General features: G+C 40.2%; 1 protein-coding gene across 1 annotated transcript in view; it reads right to left on the reverse strand.

Annotated features, from left to right (window-relative positions):
- LOC120065561 (receptor-type tyrosine-protein phosphatase T-like) overlaps positions 1-16,123 on the reverse strand; it is a 394,361-nt gene that overhangs the window by 129,102 nt on the left and 249,136 nt on the right. Inside the window, exon 15 of the mRNA XM_039016626.1 lies at positions 9,988-10,139. Within this exon, the coding sequence (XP_038872554.1) occupies positions 9,988-10,139 (152 nt within the window). The remainder of the gene's footprint in view (positions 1-9,987; positions 10,140-16,123) is intronic.

Below are 16,123 nucleotides of genomic sequence, written 5' to 3' on the forward strand. Positions count from 1 at the left end.
CATGCTCAGTCCCCTCCTGTACTCCCTCTTCAATCATGACTGCACGGTCAGGCACGACTCCAACACCATCATTAAGTTTGCTGATGACACAACAGTGGTAGGCCTGATCACCGACAACGAAGAGAAAGCCTATAGGGAGGTGGTCAGAGACCTGGCCGTGTGGTGCAAGGACAACAACCTCTCCCTCAAAGTGATCAAGACAAAGGAGATGATTACGGACTACAGGAAAATGAGGACCGAGCACGCCCCCATTCTCATCAACGGGGCTGTAGTGGAGCAGGTTGAGAGCTTCAAGTTCCTTGGCGTCCACATCACCGCAAACTAACATGGTCCAAGCACACCAAGACAGTCGTGAAGAGGGCACGACAAAACATATTCTCCCTCAGGAGACTGAAAATATTTGGCATAGGTCCTCAGATCCTCATAAGGTTTTACAGCTGCACCATCGAGAGCATCCTGACGGGTTGCATCACTATTTGGTATGGCAACTGTTCGGCCTCCGACCGCAAGGCACTGCAGAGGGTAGTGCTTACGTCCCAGTACATCACCGGGGCCAAGCTTCCTGCCATCCAGGACCTCTATACCAGGCGGTGTCAGAGGAAGGCCCTAAAAATTGTCAAAGACTCCAGCAACCCTAGTCATAGACTGTTCTCTCTGCTACCACACGGTAAGCGGTACCGGAACGCCAAGTCTAGGTCCAAGAGGCTCCTAAATAGATTCTACCCCAAAGCCATAAGACTCCAGAACAGCTAATCAAATGGCTACACAGACTATTTGCACTGCCCCCCCCCCTCCATGCTGCTGATACTCTTTGTTATTATCTATGCATAGTCACTTTAATAACTCTACCTACATGTACATAATTACCTCAATTACCTCGACACCGTTGCCCCCGCACAGTAACATTGACTCTGTACCGGTACCCCCTGTATATAGCCCTGCTATTGTTATTTACTGCTGTTCTTTAATTATTTGTTATTCTTATCTCTTACTTTTTTGGGGGGGGGGGCTATTTTCTTAAAACTGCATTGTTGGTTAAGTGCTTGTAAGTAAGCATTTCACCTGTTGTATTCGGCGCATGTGACAAATACACTTTGATTTGATTTGATCATGACACAGGTGCACCTTGTGCTGGGAACCATAGAAGGCCACTTTAATATGTGCAGTTTTGACACGCAACACAATGCCACAGATGTCTCAAGGTTCGAGGGAGCATGCCATTGCATGCTGACTGCAGGAATGTCCAACAGAGCTGTTGCCAGATAATTTTATGTTATTTTCTCTACCATAAGCTGCCTCCAACGTCATTTTAGAGAATTTGGCAGGGCGTCCAACTGGCATCACAACCTCATACCACGTGTAACCACTACCGCCCAGCACCTCCACATCCGGCTTCTTCACCTGTGGGATTGTCTGAGGGTTCATATTTCCTGATATGAACTGCAACTCAGTAAAATCTTTGAAATTGTTGCATGTTGTGTTTATATTTTTGCTCAGTTTAGAAATTACTAGTTCCTCCAAAAATTTAAATGTCAGTAGTGGGCCAGATTTGAACCCATATATGTGCCCTTGTCAGCTGCTGTATCCGCTGCACCACACATGCGTCTGAGAAAAACATACATTTATTTTGCCTAATGCTTGCCTTGAACATATAATAAAACAATTGATCTAAGAAACACATTTTCTCTAACAAAAAATGCATCTACTCACTACAAATATTGTCAATTTATTATAATCCACATAATCCACATAATCACACGAGTCGTGCTGTAGCCTGCACGTAGTTTACATAGGCTACTTGAACTGACGCCCAGTAGACCTGCAATCTAAGTTATTGTATAGCCTACAAACACTGCTTCCAGTTGCCCCCGGTGGTGATTCTAAATATTAAATATCCTTTCAAATCATCCTGCTGCAGGATCATTATCCTCCTGGATGAAATGGGTCATATTAAGATCCAACATCTGTATGTGATGGAGCAGGGATTTTTTTTGTCACGTCTCAAGAGACTTTTCTTCATTGATATATGACCAAATTAGATGGAGAATTATGGATTTTAGTTCACAGGATGACAGAAAGGACAAAAGATCAGTTGGATAACACAGCAAGCACTCTAATCATGTAGGAACTATCTTCCTTTACGTGCAATCAGTCAAACATTACCATGTAGATTTAAATCTCATTTGTCACACTCCACTTTAGCATTCTAAAAAACACACTCTCTCAGTTGTAATACATTTTCGGTTTCTAATTTTGCAGACTAAAAAAATCCACTTTTCACTATGTTCAGACCACATAATAGGGCAACCATATGTGATTATACAGATATACTAATCACAATACTTCACAATGTTTGTCTATATCATTTAAATATAACATTCATTTGCATGAGACAAAGTCCACATGATGAATAGTTACTGCTATAGTATCCTGACATGATTCAAACACTGTAGCTAGCTAGCAAGCGGGTATGTTCAACAAGTCTTTTAATTTTAAGTTAAAGGTCATTGAAGTTGGTAGTTACTACTTCAAAATAAAATAAATTGAAGTTGAAAATGTAACAATTATATTTTGGGGGAAAAGTGAAATAATGGATGTTGAGATAAAAAATAGAAAGCAACATTTATAGAATTGTAAACACAAAAAATGACATCAAAAGCAACAACAAAAAATACCTGCAGGAAAATAATTTTAAAGCAAAAGAAAAACTCAAGAAACAGTTATTTAATAGTGTTCAGTTAAACCTTTCCAACAACAAAACCTATTCAATCCATTTCGCCTACGCTCAAGCCTGCTGTTACTGACTTTCGCTAGGTTACTCAGTACTTTGTTTTCCCCGTCTGTTTCTTTGTTTTCACAGCCAGTTTATTCGATTGCGAATTTTGGCACATTTGCCTGCAGCTACCACCTTTGGTTAGGTCCACTAGTTTTGGAGTGAAGGCTCATTCTAAACCAATCAAAAATCAGGATACACAGAGGTAAAGTGATGACGTCACAAGCCCTAAAAATGTAAACAAAACTAGAACTGATAACAAACAACATTTTAGAATGCTATTTACCATTAAAAAAATGTGGATAAAACAGCATATTATTTACCTAAAACGTTAGCTATGTTAGCCCAGTCTCTAGCTTGTCCAGGATCAGTGATACATAGTTTATGGTTGTTCTATCTACAAACACAGCTGTAATGTTTTTGCAAGCAAGATTGCTAAAATGAATCAAATAAAATGAACCTTATAATATGTTACCTATAATGTTCATCTCCTGTAGCCTAATGGTCATCTCCTTATTTTCATACTGTACCCAAATTACAAGGGTTGGATTTGTACTAAACAATTGTATATGTCATGGTTCCTCCTGGCACCAGAGGCCGGCAGAGACCGCCCTAGAGACTATTATTGGACTCAGGTGTGTCTTATTAATTCATGATTGTGTCCCTGTTAAAAGAGGTGTGTTTTCTGTGGTCCTTTGCAGAAGCTTGAATTGTTTACTGTGTGTGTGTGTGTGTGTGTGTGTGTGTGTGTGTGTGTGTGTGTGTGTGTGTGTGTGTGTGTGTGTGTGTGTGTGTGTGTGTGTGTGTGTGTGTGTGTGTGTGTGTGTGTGTGTGTGAGAGTGTGTGAGAGAGAGAGAGAGATACTTAGTGTTTTTTTTTTTAACAATTTCTTTCAAGTGTACTCCGATCCTGCGGCTACCGTGTGTGTGTGTGTGTGTGTGTGTGTGTGTGTGTGTGTGTGTGTGTGTGTGTGTGTGTGTGTGTGTGTGTGTGTGTGTGTGTGTGTGTGTGTGTGTGTGTGTGTGTGTGTGTGTGTGTGTGTGTGTGTGAGAGAGATACTTAGTGTTTGTTTTTTTTAACAATTTCTTTCAAGTGTACTCCGATCCTGCGGCTACCGTTTCTCAGTAAAGCATTATGTTTATCCTTAACCACTGATTCCTCGTCTGGTCTCTTCTCTGCACCTGGGTCCAACCAGGCATGTATAAAATCTGGAGTATGGTTTGCCTCATACATTGTCTTCTGGCATCATTTTAAATTGAGAACATATAGCTCAACATGTAAACAATATGTGCGTTTAGCTATTCTCTGCTTCAGATGACAAGAGGTGCATTGCACCTGCCCATAAAGTCAGTAATGCCATGTAGGCCTATGGCTGCATTGGCGATGCATGCCATATGATAAGATGAAAAATGCATTCACATGGCTGATATACTGAGAGACACACAATCGAATAAAACAGATTGGCGATCTTACAACTAAACAAAAAGGAAATGTTCAATTGAGAATGACACAAACACTGACATTGGAGACATAACCCCTTGCCCTCTTTATTGAAGGATTGTGATTAATCAATATTGACACTAGTTCAAAATGACTCAAGTAAAAGTGAGTCACCCAGTAAAATTCTACTTGAGTAAAAGTTTAAAAAGTATTTGGTTTTAAATATACTTAAAAGTAAATGTAATTGCTAAAATATACTTACTTATCAAAATTAAAAATAATTTCAAATTCCTTATATTAAGCAAACCAGACAGCACGATGTTCTTGTTTTTTAAATGTACAGATAGCCAGGGGCATACTCCAACACAGACATCATTTACAAACAAAGCATTTGTGTTTAGTAAGTCAGCCAGATCAGATGCAGTAGAGATGACCATGGATTTTCTCTTTCAGTGCGTGAATTAGACCATTTTCTTATCCTGCTAAGCATTCAAAATGTAACAAGTACTTTCCCGTGTTAGGGAAAATGTATGGAGTAGAAAGTACATTATTTTCTTTAGGAATGTAGTAGAGTAAAAGTTGACCAAAAAAAGAAATAGTAAAGTACAGATACCCCAAAAAACGACTTAAGTATGTTTTACTTAAGTACTTTACACCTCTGGATACGTATAGTCCATGGGATATAGTATATACCCTTAGTCTCTTGGGAACCGATCTCTCTTAATCTGCAAACAGGCTTTCACAGCTTTCCATATCTGAGGACGGAAAACAAAACAAAGAAACAATCTTTCATTATACTCAAATAAGACAGCACTGAATACTATGTTGCTATCTCTAGTTTTCCCCTCTAGGGACTGGAACTGGAGAATCGTTTCCTAATGTTCTCCACAAAATGACCTGACCCATCCAGTACTAGCCTAAACTGTCTCTTTACTGACATCTGGAGCTGCAATTTCACTGTCATCTACAAATGCATTTGTAGCCTGTGTTTTTAATTAACAATTATTACATCAAGATAGCTAGCTAATAGGAAGTTAGCTAGTGGATGACAATTCACTAAACAGTGTGTAAAGTTAGCTAGCTAGCAGCTCAGTGGAGTTAGCCTACAAAGTGGCCTACTGTAGGTAGCTAGCTAGCTATTTAGCTAATAGTACAAAAAAAAAATGTACATTTTCAAAATGTATTTACTTACATGAATAGGTTCTCCCATGGTATCCGTTTTTGGGGTTATTACAAAAACGAAAGGCCAATCTTCAGAATTTTTGTCAGTGGTAGCAAAGCGCAGTCAGCAACCATGTGGACGAATGGAGACAAGGCAAAAAAGTGTTTGTCTCAAGGGGTTAGGTTAGGATGAACCGCCACTCCAAAACTAGCGGACCTAACCAAAGGTAGTGTTAGAAAGAAAATGTATTGAACTTATTATGGTTGATTTATGAAAGATTTATAAATGTATAGAACATGCTTATTATTGTACAGGAACTGTTCATTATGTTACATTTGTATATTAGAAGCCTTTTATGGATGCTATTGTGACACCTATAGTTTACCTGTAAAATACAGAATTAAGGGGTTAAGGGTAAAGATGTTGTCAGTAACTCATTAGGACAGGTCATTGCACCTGATGAAAGACGCCTAGTAGAGCTTCAGTTTTCTACTGTTTCTTTTGTTTGGATTTAATTTGGATGTTGCCACCATTTCTTTTGGATATAATTTGCATGTTGCTACTTATATTTTGTACTTTGGGATTTTACCTTTTGCCATTCAAATCACTTGAAACCTGTTTAACGTCATCTGGATTATAATGCCTTCTTTCACTACTTACCTACCTGGAATCTGTGTGACAAACAATGGACAATTAACTTGTGAGTATTAAATACATTTGAACTACATCAGCAACTTTCGTTTTATCTATGGAAATGCGTAAGGAACTAAACCTGTATTTACACATTTATAGAAGTGGCCTTTTAGTTTAAGGAAGTTTAGCCATTACATGTAGTAACTGCAGGCAAGGTGGATGGGATTCAATAGGGTTGGTTGTTGGGGCTCCCGAGTGGCGCAGTGGTCTAAGGCACCGCATCTCAGAATTACAGGCATCAATACAGACACGGCCGTCATTGGGAGTCCCATAGGGCGGCGCAAAATTGGCCCAGCATCATCTGGGTTTGGCTGGTGTAGGCCGTCATTGTAAATAATTTGTTCTTAATTGACTTGCCTAGTTAAATAAAGGTTAAATAAAAAAGATCAACATTTTTTGGAGAGGTATACCTGAACTATATTTGCATTCGTTTTCAAATCATTTGTTCTTGCTCTTAAATTAGTTTTGCTCTCTCTAAAATAACTTGCTTGCCAGTTTGTTTGTTTTGCTTTTGATATCATTATTTTTGCTTACAATTCCATAATTTGTTTTTGCGATTGTAACGTTTTTAAACTTAATATTTCATGTTTACAATACATTTGATTTTGAATTCAAATTGACCCCATAAGCCTGCACTGTCAGCAATGAATTTGCCTCCATATATCCTACGAAAGGATATTTGCGTTATCCCAGCATCTCCCAGAAACAGAAATGCCCCATCCCAAAAACAAAGTACAGTGCTTTCGGGAAAGTATTCAGACCCCTGGACTTTTTCCACATTTTGTTACGTTACAGCATTATTCTAAATGTATTAAATAAAACGATTCCATCAGCAATCTACACACAATAGCCCATAATGACAAAGCAAAACAGGTTCAGACCCTTTGCTATGAGACTTGAAATTGAGCTCAGGTACATCGTGTTTCCATTGATCATCCTTGAGATGTTTCTACAACTTTATTGGAGTCCAACGGTGATAAATTCAATTGATTGGACATGATTTGGAAAAGCACACACCTGCCTATACAAGGTCCCACAGTTGACAGTGCATGTCAAAGCAAAAACCAAGCCATGAGGTCGAAGGAATTGTCCATAGAGCTCCGAGGCACAGATCTGGGGCAGGATACCAAAACATTTCTGCAGCATTGAAGGTCCCAAAGAACACAGTGGGCTACATCATTATGAAATTAAAGAAGTTTGGAACTCTTCCCAGAGCTGGCCACCCAACCAAACTGAGCAATCGGAGAAGGGCCTTGGTCAGGGAGGTGACCAAGAACCTAATGGTCACTCTGACAGAGCTCTAGAGTTCCTCCGTGAAGAAGGGAGAACCTTCCAGAAGGACAACCATCTCTGCAGCACTCCACCAATTTGACCTTTATGGTAGTGGCCAGACGGAAGCCACTCCTCAGTAAAAGGCACATGACAGCCTGCTATGAGTTTGCCAAAAGTCACCTAAAGACACTCAGACCATGAGAAACAAGATTCTCTGGTCTGATGAAACCAATATTGAACTCTTTGGCCTGAATGCCAAGCATCACGTCTGGAGGAAACTTAGCACCATCCCTACAGTGAAGCATTGTGGTGGTAGCATCATGCAGTGGGGATGTTTTTCAGCGGCAACGACTGGGAGACAGGACAATGACTCTGAGCACAGAGCCAAGAGAATGCAGGAGTGACTTTGGGACCATTCTTTGAATGTCCTTGAGTGGCCCAGCCAGACCCCGGACTTGAACCCGATCCAACATCTCTTGAGAGACCTGAAAATAACTGTGCAGCAACGCTCCCCATCCTACCTGACAGAGCTTGAGAGGATCTGCAGAGAAGAATGGGAGAAACTCCCCAAATACAGGTGTGCCAAGCTTACAGCGTCATACCCAAGAAGACACAAGGCTGTAATCGCTGCCAAAGGTGCTTCAAGAAAGTACTGAGTAAAGGGTCTGAATACTTATGTAAATGTGATATTTCCCTTTTTTTTTTTATACATTTGCTAAAAAATGTAAAACCTGTTTTTGCTTTGTCATTATGGGGTATTGTGTGTAGATTGAGATAAATAAAAAAATCTAGGGGTTTTAATACTTTCCCAAGGCACTGTATGTTTAGCATATTAGCGCATGTGCTAATATGTATCTACGGGTATAGTGTGTCCGTCTTTGAATGCATCAATGTTATTTTCTCAAACTCTTTAGGGACTATTGTGATGATACCAAATTTGAAGGGAATCTGACTTTTAGTCCATGAGAATATTTTTGTATTATTATTTTAAACATTAGCATGACATAGTTAAAGTGAATTGTTAATAGTTTCCTTATATTTTAAGATGTTAATGTCAAACTTACTTTGGTTCATCATGGCAATGTCTTTGATAACCCTAAAAAGTTAAGTTGATAAGCCATTGTGAAGTGGATTTCAATGGACACGTAATATCTGATCTTCTGATTTATCAGTAACTCAGCAATCTTAACCAAAGCTTTTCTCACACTAAGTTATAATATGTACCATGGGCCTACATACAGAATTTGGTTTTATTTCGACTTATGGTTCAAGAGAATACATTTTTCAAAAGTTTTCAAAAATGTCCAAGATGGAGGAAAATCTATCCTGGTGGACCTTATGGATCCTAGAGGCAAATTTGTTCAGTATGGGGAAAGACGCCTACATTCAATCTCTAGGTCAAATGTGGCGGTGGATATGAGTGTTTAAGTGAAACTGCTTATAACAGTGCCACCTTTATCCCAGTTGACGACATTTTTTTGACCAAGTTACTCATGGCATCTTTGTCTGTGCCATACTAGAAAAAAGTTACAAATCTATGCTTGAGTTTTGACCATGTGAATGTAAACCCCTAATTATATAAAAAAAACTAAAAGAGAAATTGGACGTTCAGGGGATTTAGGACCTGACACAATACATGACGAACAAAATAGTACAATTCAGTTAACGATGGACTTGTTTTCTCACAGAATCGTTACAGAAATAACATACATGGCACATTCTCCTTTTCTTCTGACGTTTTAAATGCTAATAGGGAATTTTCGTAGTTGGGTTAGATGCAGAGCTGAAGTATGGACAGTGTGATGAAGGCAATTACTGTACATATTAGTTTCGAAATTTTTTCTCTCCAGCTGACCTGAACTTTTAAATTAATCTCTTCCCAGAGGCCAATGTGACACTTTCTCCAGAAAAAAGCCTCTGAGTGGGCCCTTATAATTACTACTGCCACACAGCAGGCTGGTCCACACCTACAGCTCGGAGAAAATGGCCAAACCTTATTCGCCTTTCGCTGAAGTGTGTTATTGAAAAGAATTTACATTAACTTGATTTGGAGCTAAAATGGAATCCATTTGGAGAAGAGAAATTGGCATCCACTCATGGTCATTACTGCTGTATCGGGGTGGGTGCCTAAGAACCTTGTAAACAGAGCCATAATACGTTGGTGGATTCAGATTACACTGAATTGAAGTGTTTGCAACCCACCTCTAATGTTGTATTCGTAGATGTGACTCTTAAGTGCACTATGGTTTTATGCTGAAGTATTTGTCGATATGTTGCACTTTACATGAATATGGTCATCCAGTATTGTAAAGACAGTGAGAATGACAAACCAGCTGTTAAACCAACAGCTGCCTGGCTAATTATTATGTGGGGACCAAAGGAGGACACAAAGCAGACTTTAAAGGAGATAACCTTTAAAGAAAACAGAACAGCACACAAAAATGTGAGATGAAGTGCGATTTAAATTCCAGACAAGGGTAACACCATGCATTTAAATTAGGGTAATAGGAGTGGAACAGAGGGAAGAGAGACCAGAGAGAAAACAGGCTAGGACTGACAGGAATTGGTACAGACTGTGATTTCTGAAAAACATCTGAAGGAACTTTGGGAATTTTGAAATTTTATTAGTAGGTCCTGCTTGACTCACTGAAACCATTGAGGTCCTGGCTGCTGGTGGAGAAAGGGTCGTCCTTGTGCAGAGTGCTGACTTTGGTGGTGCTCTTGTCAGCCGTGCCCACCGGTCCCATCTCCCGCTGAGTGCTGCTGTTGGCTGTCTCCTTCTGTTTTTTGGCCAGTTTCCTTAACCCGCCACCCAAAACAAACAGTGTCACTCAGAGACCAGAAAATGGTGTATTTGAACTACACAGAAATCACACAACAAACTTGTACTACTACATAAAGGTAAAGGAGTAAAAAGTGAAGAGTGGCCATGTTATGCACTGTTGAGTATATAGTATTTTGTAGCTAAATAATTTGGGCTATTTGGTGCGTTTAAGGCAAAATGTGTGTTCTGTTCACAATAATCTGCAATGATTTATTCCATGTGGTGAAATCACTATTTACTGGCCTGTGATTGTGGAATAGAACCCTTCCTGACCATTGCAGGCCTCATAGTCATAGTGACTGATAGCAGATTTGGCGAATCATTCGTTTGGATGAAAAAGATTCGTTTTCTCAGCGTTTTTGGATATTATGAAGAAACTTGTGGATTTCAAAGTCAGAAGCTTGCCATGTGGAACAAAGCAAATCAGGCCCTTAATTGGACTGTTCTCAAGGAATAAAAAAACAACAGTAGCCTACCATTTTACTTGAGCTCAAAGGGCTATATTCTAACAAATACTTCACTGTTAGTCAGTCTGTTTCAAAGATGAGTTTGAGACTACAGTATATAATCTTTGTTACCTCTATAACGACCTTCAACAGACTCCATGGTGGTGGGATTGACTAATAACTGCGGTGTGGTTTAGTACTCCTGGATTTGCTTCCGAAGTTGGACAGACAAGGCTTGTGTTATTACAAAGGTTTTAGGTATCTATAAGGCCTGTTGATGAGCGTTGCATAAATAAATATCCCATGAAAATCAGTTGGAAGGACGCGTTAGCTCTTGCAGATAAAGGCATTCAACAGAATTCCTTTAGGAAATTCTGTCATTTATGAGCTGTCTTTAAACAGGACAGGCCTTGTGGAATATAGAAGCATGATAGTCAGTGCAGTTTCCATTTGCAAACAAATGCGGTCCTTTGCTTCCTCAGCAGCTGGGGTTAAGGACAGAGGCAAACGCTGCATCAGCAAAACCTCAGAGTCAAGAAGCAATAACAGGACGGTCATATCTGTAGGCACCCCCCCCCCCCCCACATACATTTCCAGGTCTTAATATAGTGGCAATATGGAGCTGTGTCTGAATGTGCATGAGTGTGCGAGCGAGCATGAGCGTGGATGTTTGTATGTGAAGTAAGTGTGGGTGTGTGTGAATGGTGGTGGACATGTGATGTGTTCTTACTTTGATGTCACAGAGGGAGCCCTCTGAAATATTTATTCTGTAATCATTTTTGCTATCATCATTTCAGGCAGACCTTTCCGACAATCGACAATGTACTTGTACAGCTATGCTTCAAAGTTCAAGTATTGATTGGTGGCTATAGTGGCTACTTTGCTAGTCTGACTTTGAAAGTGGGCAGAGGAAGAACGTTAGTGGTGGGACAGAAAGAAGAGTAGGAGAGATTTGGACATGGGGTTCTACTATAAAAGAGAGAGCGAATGACAGAGGCGGAAGGAAGAAAGATTTTCTGTGCGTAGTCTAAAAGGCTGACAGATAGGGGGAGAGGGAGATGCTAGTTTTATGTAGGGAGTGAAGTAGAGAGGGAATAGAAAGTGTAGTGAGGCAGAGAGAAGGGAGAAAAAGAACGCCGGCAGTAAGGCCACATATCAACTTTAATACAGTATGCCCTGCTCTCTAGTGTGCCATACCAATTCTCCCTCTGTGTATATATCCACTTAACTTATCTCTGCACTGTCCGTCTGGCCTTCTATTGTCTCCACAAATGACTGCTCCGCCACATGTTGTTAGGCTAGTACAATATTTGTATCTAATCTTGAAATATTGTACTAGCCCAATAAAAGGTCTGTAGTGGAGCTACAAAGTTAGATCATCCATTCGAATGCTGGCTTCCACTTGACTGCTTATGACAAATCAGGGATGGGGAATTCCAGTCCTCGGGGGCCCGGAGTGTTGTCACTCTTTTCCTCCATCCCTAGCAAACACAGCTGATTAAACTAATTGCATTCTAAACTGAAGATCACAATTAGTTGATTATTGGAGTCAGGTGTGTTAGCTGGGACTGGGACAAACCTGTGGTACCAATCAGGCCCCCGAGGACTGGAGTTACCCATCCCTGATTTAAACAGTTGTCATAAGCAGTCAAGTGGTAACCAGAGTTTGAATGGATGATCTATCTTTGTGACACCTGTGATAAAGGTCAGGCAATTAAGCTAATCATGTCTATCCCACATGTTAAAGCATGTGGTAGTAGGCTACATGACATGGTTATATCATTGCTCATACACGAATATCCAATCTTATCTGCTTCTGACATCTGCCACATCATGCTAACGATGTGAATCCTGTTGATTCACATCGATAACTTTCCGTTATATCACGGGAAAGCGGTTACGTCATTACCTTTGTCTCATCATGCGTACAGAGGACACAACGAATGCTCACCAAGAAACACATCAAGCTCGGTTGTGCAAATGTTCGTTACAAAACTCCTTTGCGAGACAGTGAGTAAGCAGCCAGCCGTGAGGGTGAGGTGAGTGTCAGCATGCGCATTAGCAGGATGGGTATGTTACAGCATGGTCAACATGCAACACTCACTTAGCCACACGCACACACGCACACACACACACACACACACACACACACACACACGCACACACAGACACACACACACACACACACACACACACACACACACACACACACACACACACACACACACACACACACACACACACACAAAGGAGAGGGGGACAGGTCTGAAGGAACGCCTTTCGGAAAGAGTTAGTGTGTGAATTAAGTCCTCCGTTTTCTTGTGTTGTAGCTTATCTCATGGCATTGGAAAGTAAGACTGACTTGGTGATTCAAAACGTTTTTGCTGTTTTCAAGCTAAATAATAGATTATTTAATTAAGATTAGAGTAGAGATTGAGGCTCGTGTGGTTGTTTCCGCGAAACACTGTAGGACCCCAAAGATAAGACTCAAATGAGTGAAAGCCCTAATTGCACTGACATTGAAACAGTATTGACAGGGGACGAAAAGAAACAAGTGGCCTACAGTGCATCCTCATATACAGTAGGTAATGTGATTAGGGAAATGTTGTTTGAACTACACACCCGGGTAGTGTATCTGTTTTGTGGCCTGTACTAGCCTGTGGGCCTTCTACTCAACCTGCATGGCAGCTGCTCAAGAGTAAGCTCCAGGCGACCACTGGGAGTCAACAACACACTTTCATCTATATTTCAAGAGTTTTGAGGAAAAGGGAAAAATACATACAGCTGCAGAAGCAGAGCTGCGGATTCTGAAACACTTTAAATCCTTTTACATGCCTGGTCAACATCCCAGAGCCACGCTTCTGCACACTCGGTACAAAGCAAACTAAACAATTCATCCAGTGTGAAATACATTGTAATAGCCATCAATTGAATTGCATAGATTAACCGTAAAGAAGTCATTTCTTTGAGGTCAAAGATCTCAGGCAGTTTTAAGTCTTCATGATGCCTGTTCTGCTATGTTAGGAACTGAACATTTTAGATCTGTCTAATGCAGTCTAGCGTTTTCGCTGAAGATAGGAAAGTAGCTTTTGCAGCAACCAGGTCTAAACTTACATGAGGCTTTGCAAAATGGGGACAAGAAGTTACAATAGGCTTACATTAACATTAGACATGGGTGAATACATAACCACAGGAAAATATTTTATTGGGGCGGGGGGGGGGGGGGGGGGGGGGCTATGCATTAATATTATTTTTGGCGGTGTTGAGATGCTTTGTCCATCATGGCATGTCTGATTGAGAAAATACTTGGTATTGAAATAATACTTTTTCTTGCAGCACAACTGACCATGAAAAAGGTCTTACAGTTAAATCATCTAGACCTAATTCTCTAGTTGTAGAGTTTGCTGTATTCAATTGTTTCATAAACAGTAACTGGACAATTGCATGTCTATAGGGCTTAATTAAAATAGGTTTTCAGTGGTTTAGTAATACAAGAACATGAGAAACAAGAAACAAAATATGTGAGGATAACAAAAAAAGAGAAACATCACATTGGGAAAAGGTATTTCCTTAATGCTACTTACAGGTAATAAGAGTAGGAATATGCATTTCTTCTGAAGCATGAAGGTAGACCAGTGGGACAAAATTTAGCACCCAAAAAAGGACAAACAGATTGCATTAGTTAGTACTTTAATATACCCACGTCTAGGAGAGCTGATGGAGAAAATGTCAAGGACGGGTTAAAGACATTGATGTGCTGCTGGCCTGGGTCTGTCTGTCTACAGTCCAGTTAAACCAACCCTCCCATTGAGCTCTGCAAGTGCCTACGGACCACCTGTCTATAGTAAAGGCTGGACTGGTGCTCCTATATAGTTGCGACAGTACTCTACTCAAACTCCTGCTGCCATTTTATAAAAGAAATATACCCAAAACAATACATATTTAAATAATGAATTAATAATTCACCCGAATTTAAAGAATAAATAGCACATCTGGCTCCCCATCAAATTGAAACTCCTTGAGAGAGGTGGAATTGTCTGAATAGACAATGAGAGTCTGGGAGAGCAGAGAAATAGGAGAGTGGGGATGAGGAGGAGGAGTGAGAGTAAAAGAGGGGGGAGGGGGATGTTTTAATGACATACTGTTCTGCCATTCTGTTTAGTGAGACGGAGAGAAAAAGCAACTCTATCGTCGACACCTTGACTACCGTAGGAACGATATCAAACCTGAGCGTGGAACTTAGAGTGTGGCGTGTGAGTGTCTTTTGAGAGGTAGAACGTTCACAAATGACACGCAGAGAGCGTTGACGGGATTGGCGAGCGGAGATTTGTGACGGAAAAGCAGATGGTATCTGTTGTTTCTTTGAAGGGTTTGTCGTTCCTAAACATGTTGACATCGGAAATATCAAAATGAGTAAATGTGTGTGACAAATACCGACGGCATTGAAAACAACTCTTCGCTAGTCTGATCATGATTAGCAGTGATGCGTTTAGCGTAGTCTTTTCTGGTACAAGTGATACCCACTTACTACACTAAAGGGGAATTTCAGGATTTTACAACTTGATATTAGATGGTTCCTCAATTTAAAATGTAGTCTATGGGCTAGGAGAAATTGTAATCTGTGGTTCGGTTTTCTTTAGACAGGCATAAACTTTAGCTAACTTTATCCAGCGCTAAACTAGCTAACAATCAATGGAAGTCATAGGGGGAATTGTGACATTGTTTAAAATGGCCAAATCACCTTTAAGTAACATTAAACCAGATATTGAGTTGATTTGGCCATGACATTTTGACAATTGCATGATTGCCCCTATCACTATGAAGAAACAAGGTTTAAGACATGTAGATATCCAAGATGTCTTAATGGAATCAACATTATAGACCTACAGTATGTGCTGCAGTCAGATATAATATTGGATTCAATGGAACATTTCTCTTCAATCGTGTACTCTGTTTGATGGTCCTGGAAGCCCTTTCCTGCAGTCAAAGTGCCTGGTGGCCTCATGGGTGGAATGTTATTCATATTTTTCATAATTTCATCATTAATAATAAAAAATAAAAAAAAACATCCGACTATCCGGTGTTCCTATGTCATACGGTTTTGTTATATTTCAGTCTTCCGGGATGTATATAAAGTGTAATATTGGGACGCAAACTAAACATTAAATACATTTCAACTCGATATCTGACAAGGTACAGGTGTCTTTTTAAAACACATAACCACGTGTGTGAGGTGTATACTTTTGTTTCAAAGTAGATTTAAGACGACCAAGAAACACTGTGTGACCATGATTTCGCCCACTGCTGTAAATGGTTTACTGATGTTTTCACTATGAGCTCATGTGAGGCGGGATTAAGATCTCGCACAATATGAGAAGTAGTGGTGGAATTAGATTACAGATATCTCCAACATTTGAATCCACTACACGGGACACATGATATGTCTGGTATGCAGATCCTGTATTCTGGTATGCAGATCCTGTATGTCTGGACCAGAACACTTAGGGTTTTTC

The sequence above is a fragment of the Salvelinus namaycush genome, chromosome 20 (genome assembly GCF_016432855.1).
Source record: "Salvelinus namaycush isolate Seneca chromosome 20, SaNama_1.0, whole genome shotgun sequence".
NCBI classification, from domain to species: Eukaryota; Metazoa; Chordata; class Actinopteri; order Salmoniformes; family Salmonidae; genus Salvelinus; species Salvelinus namaycush.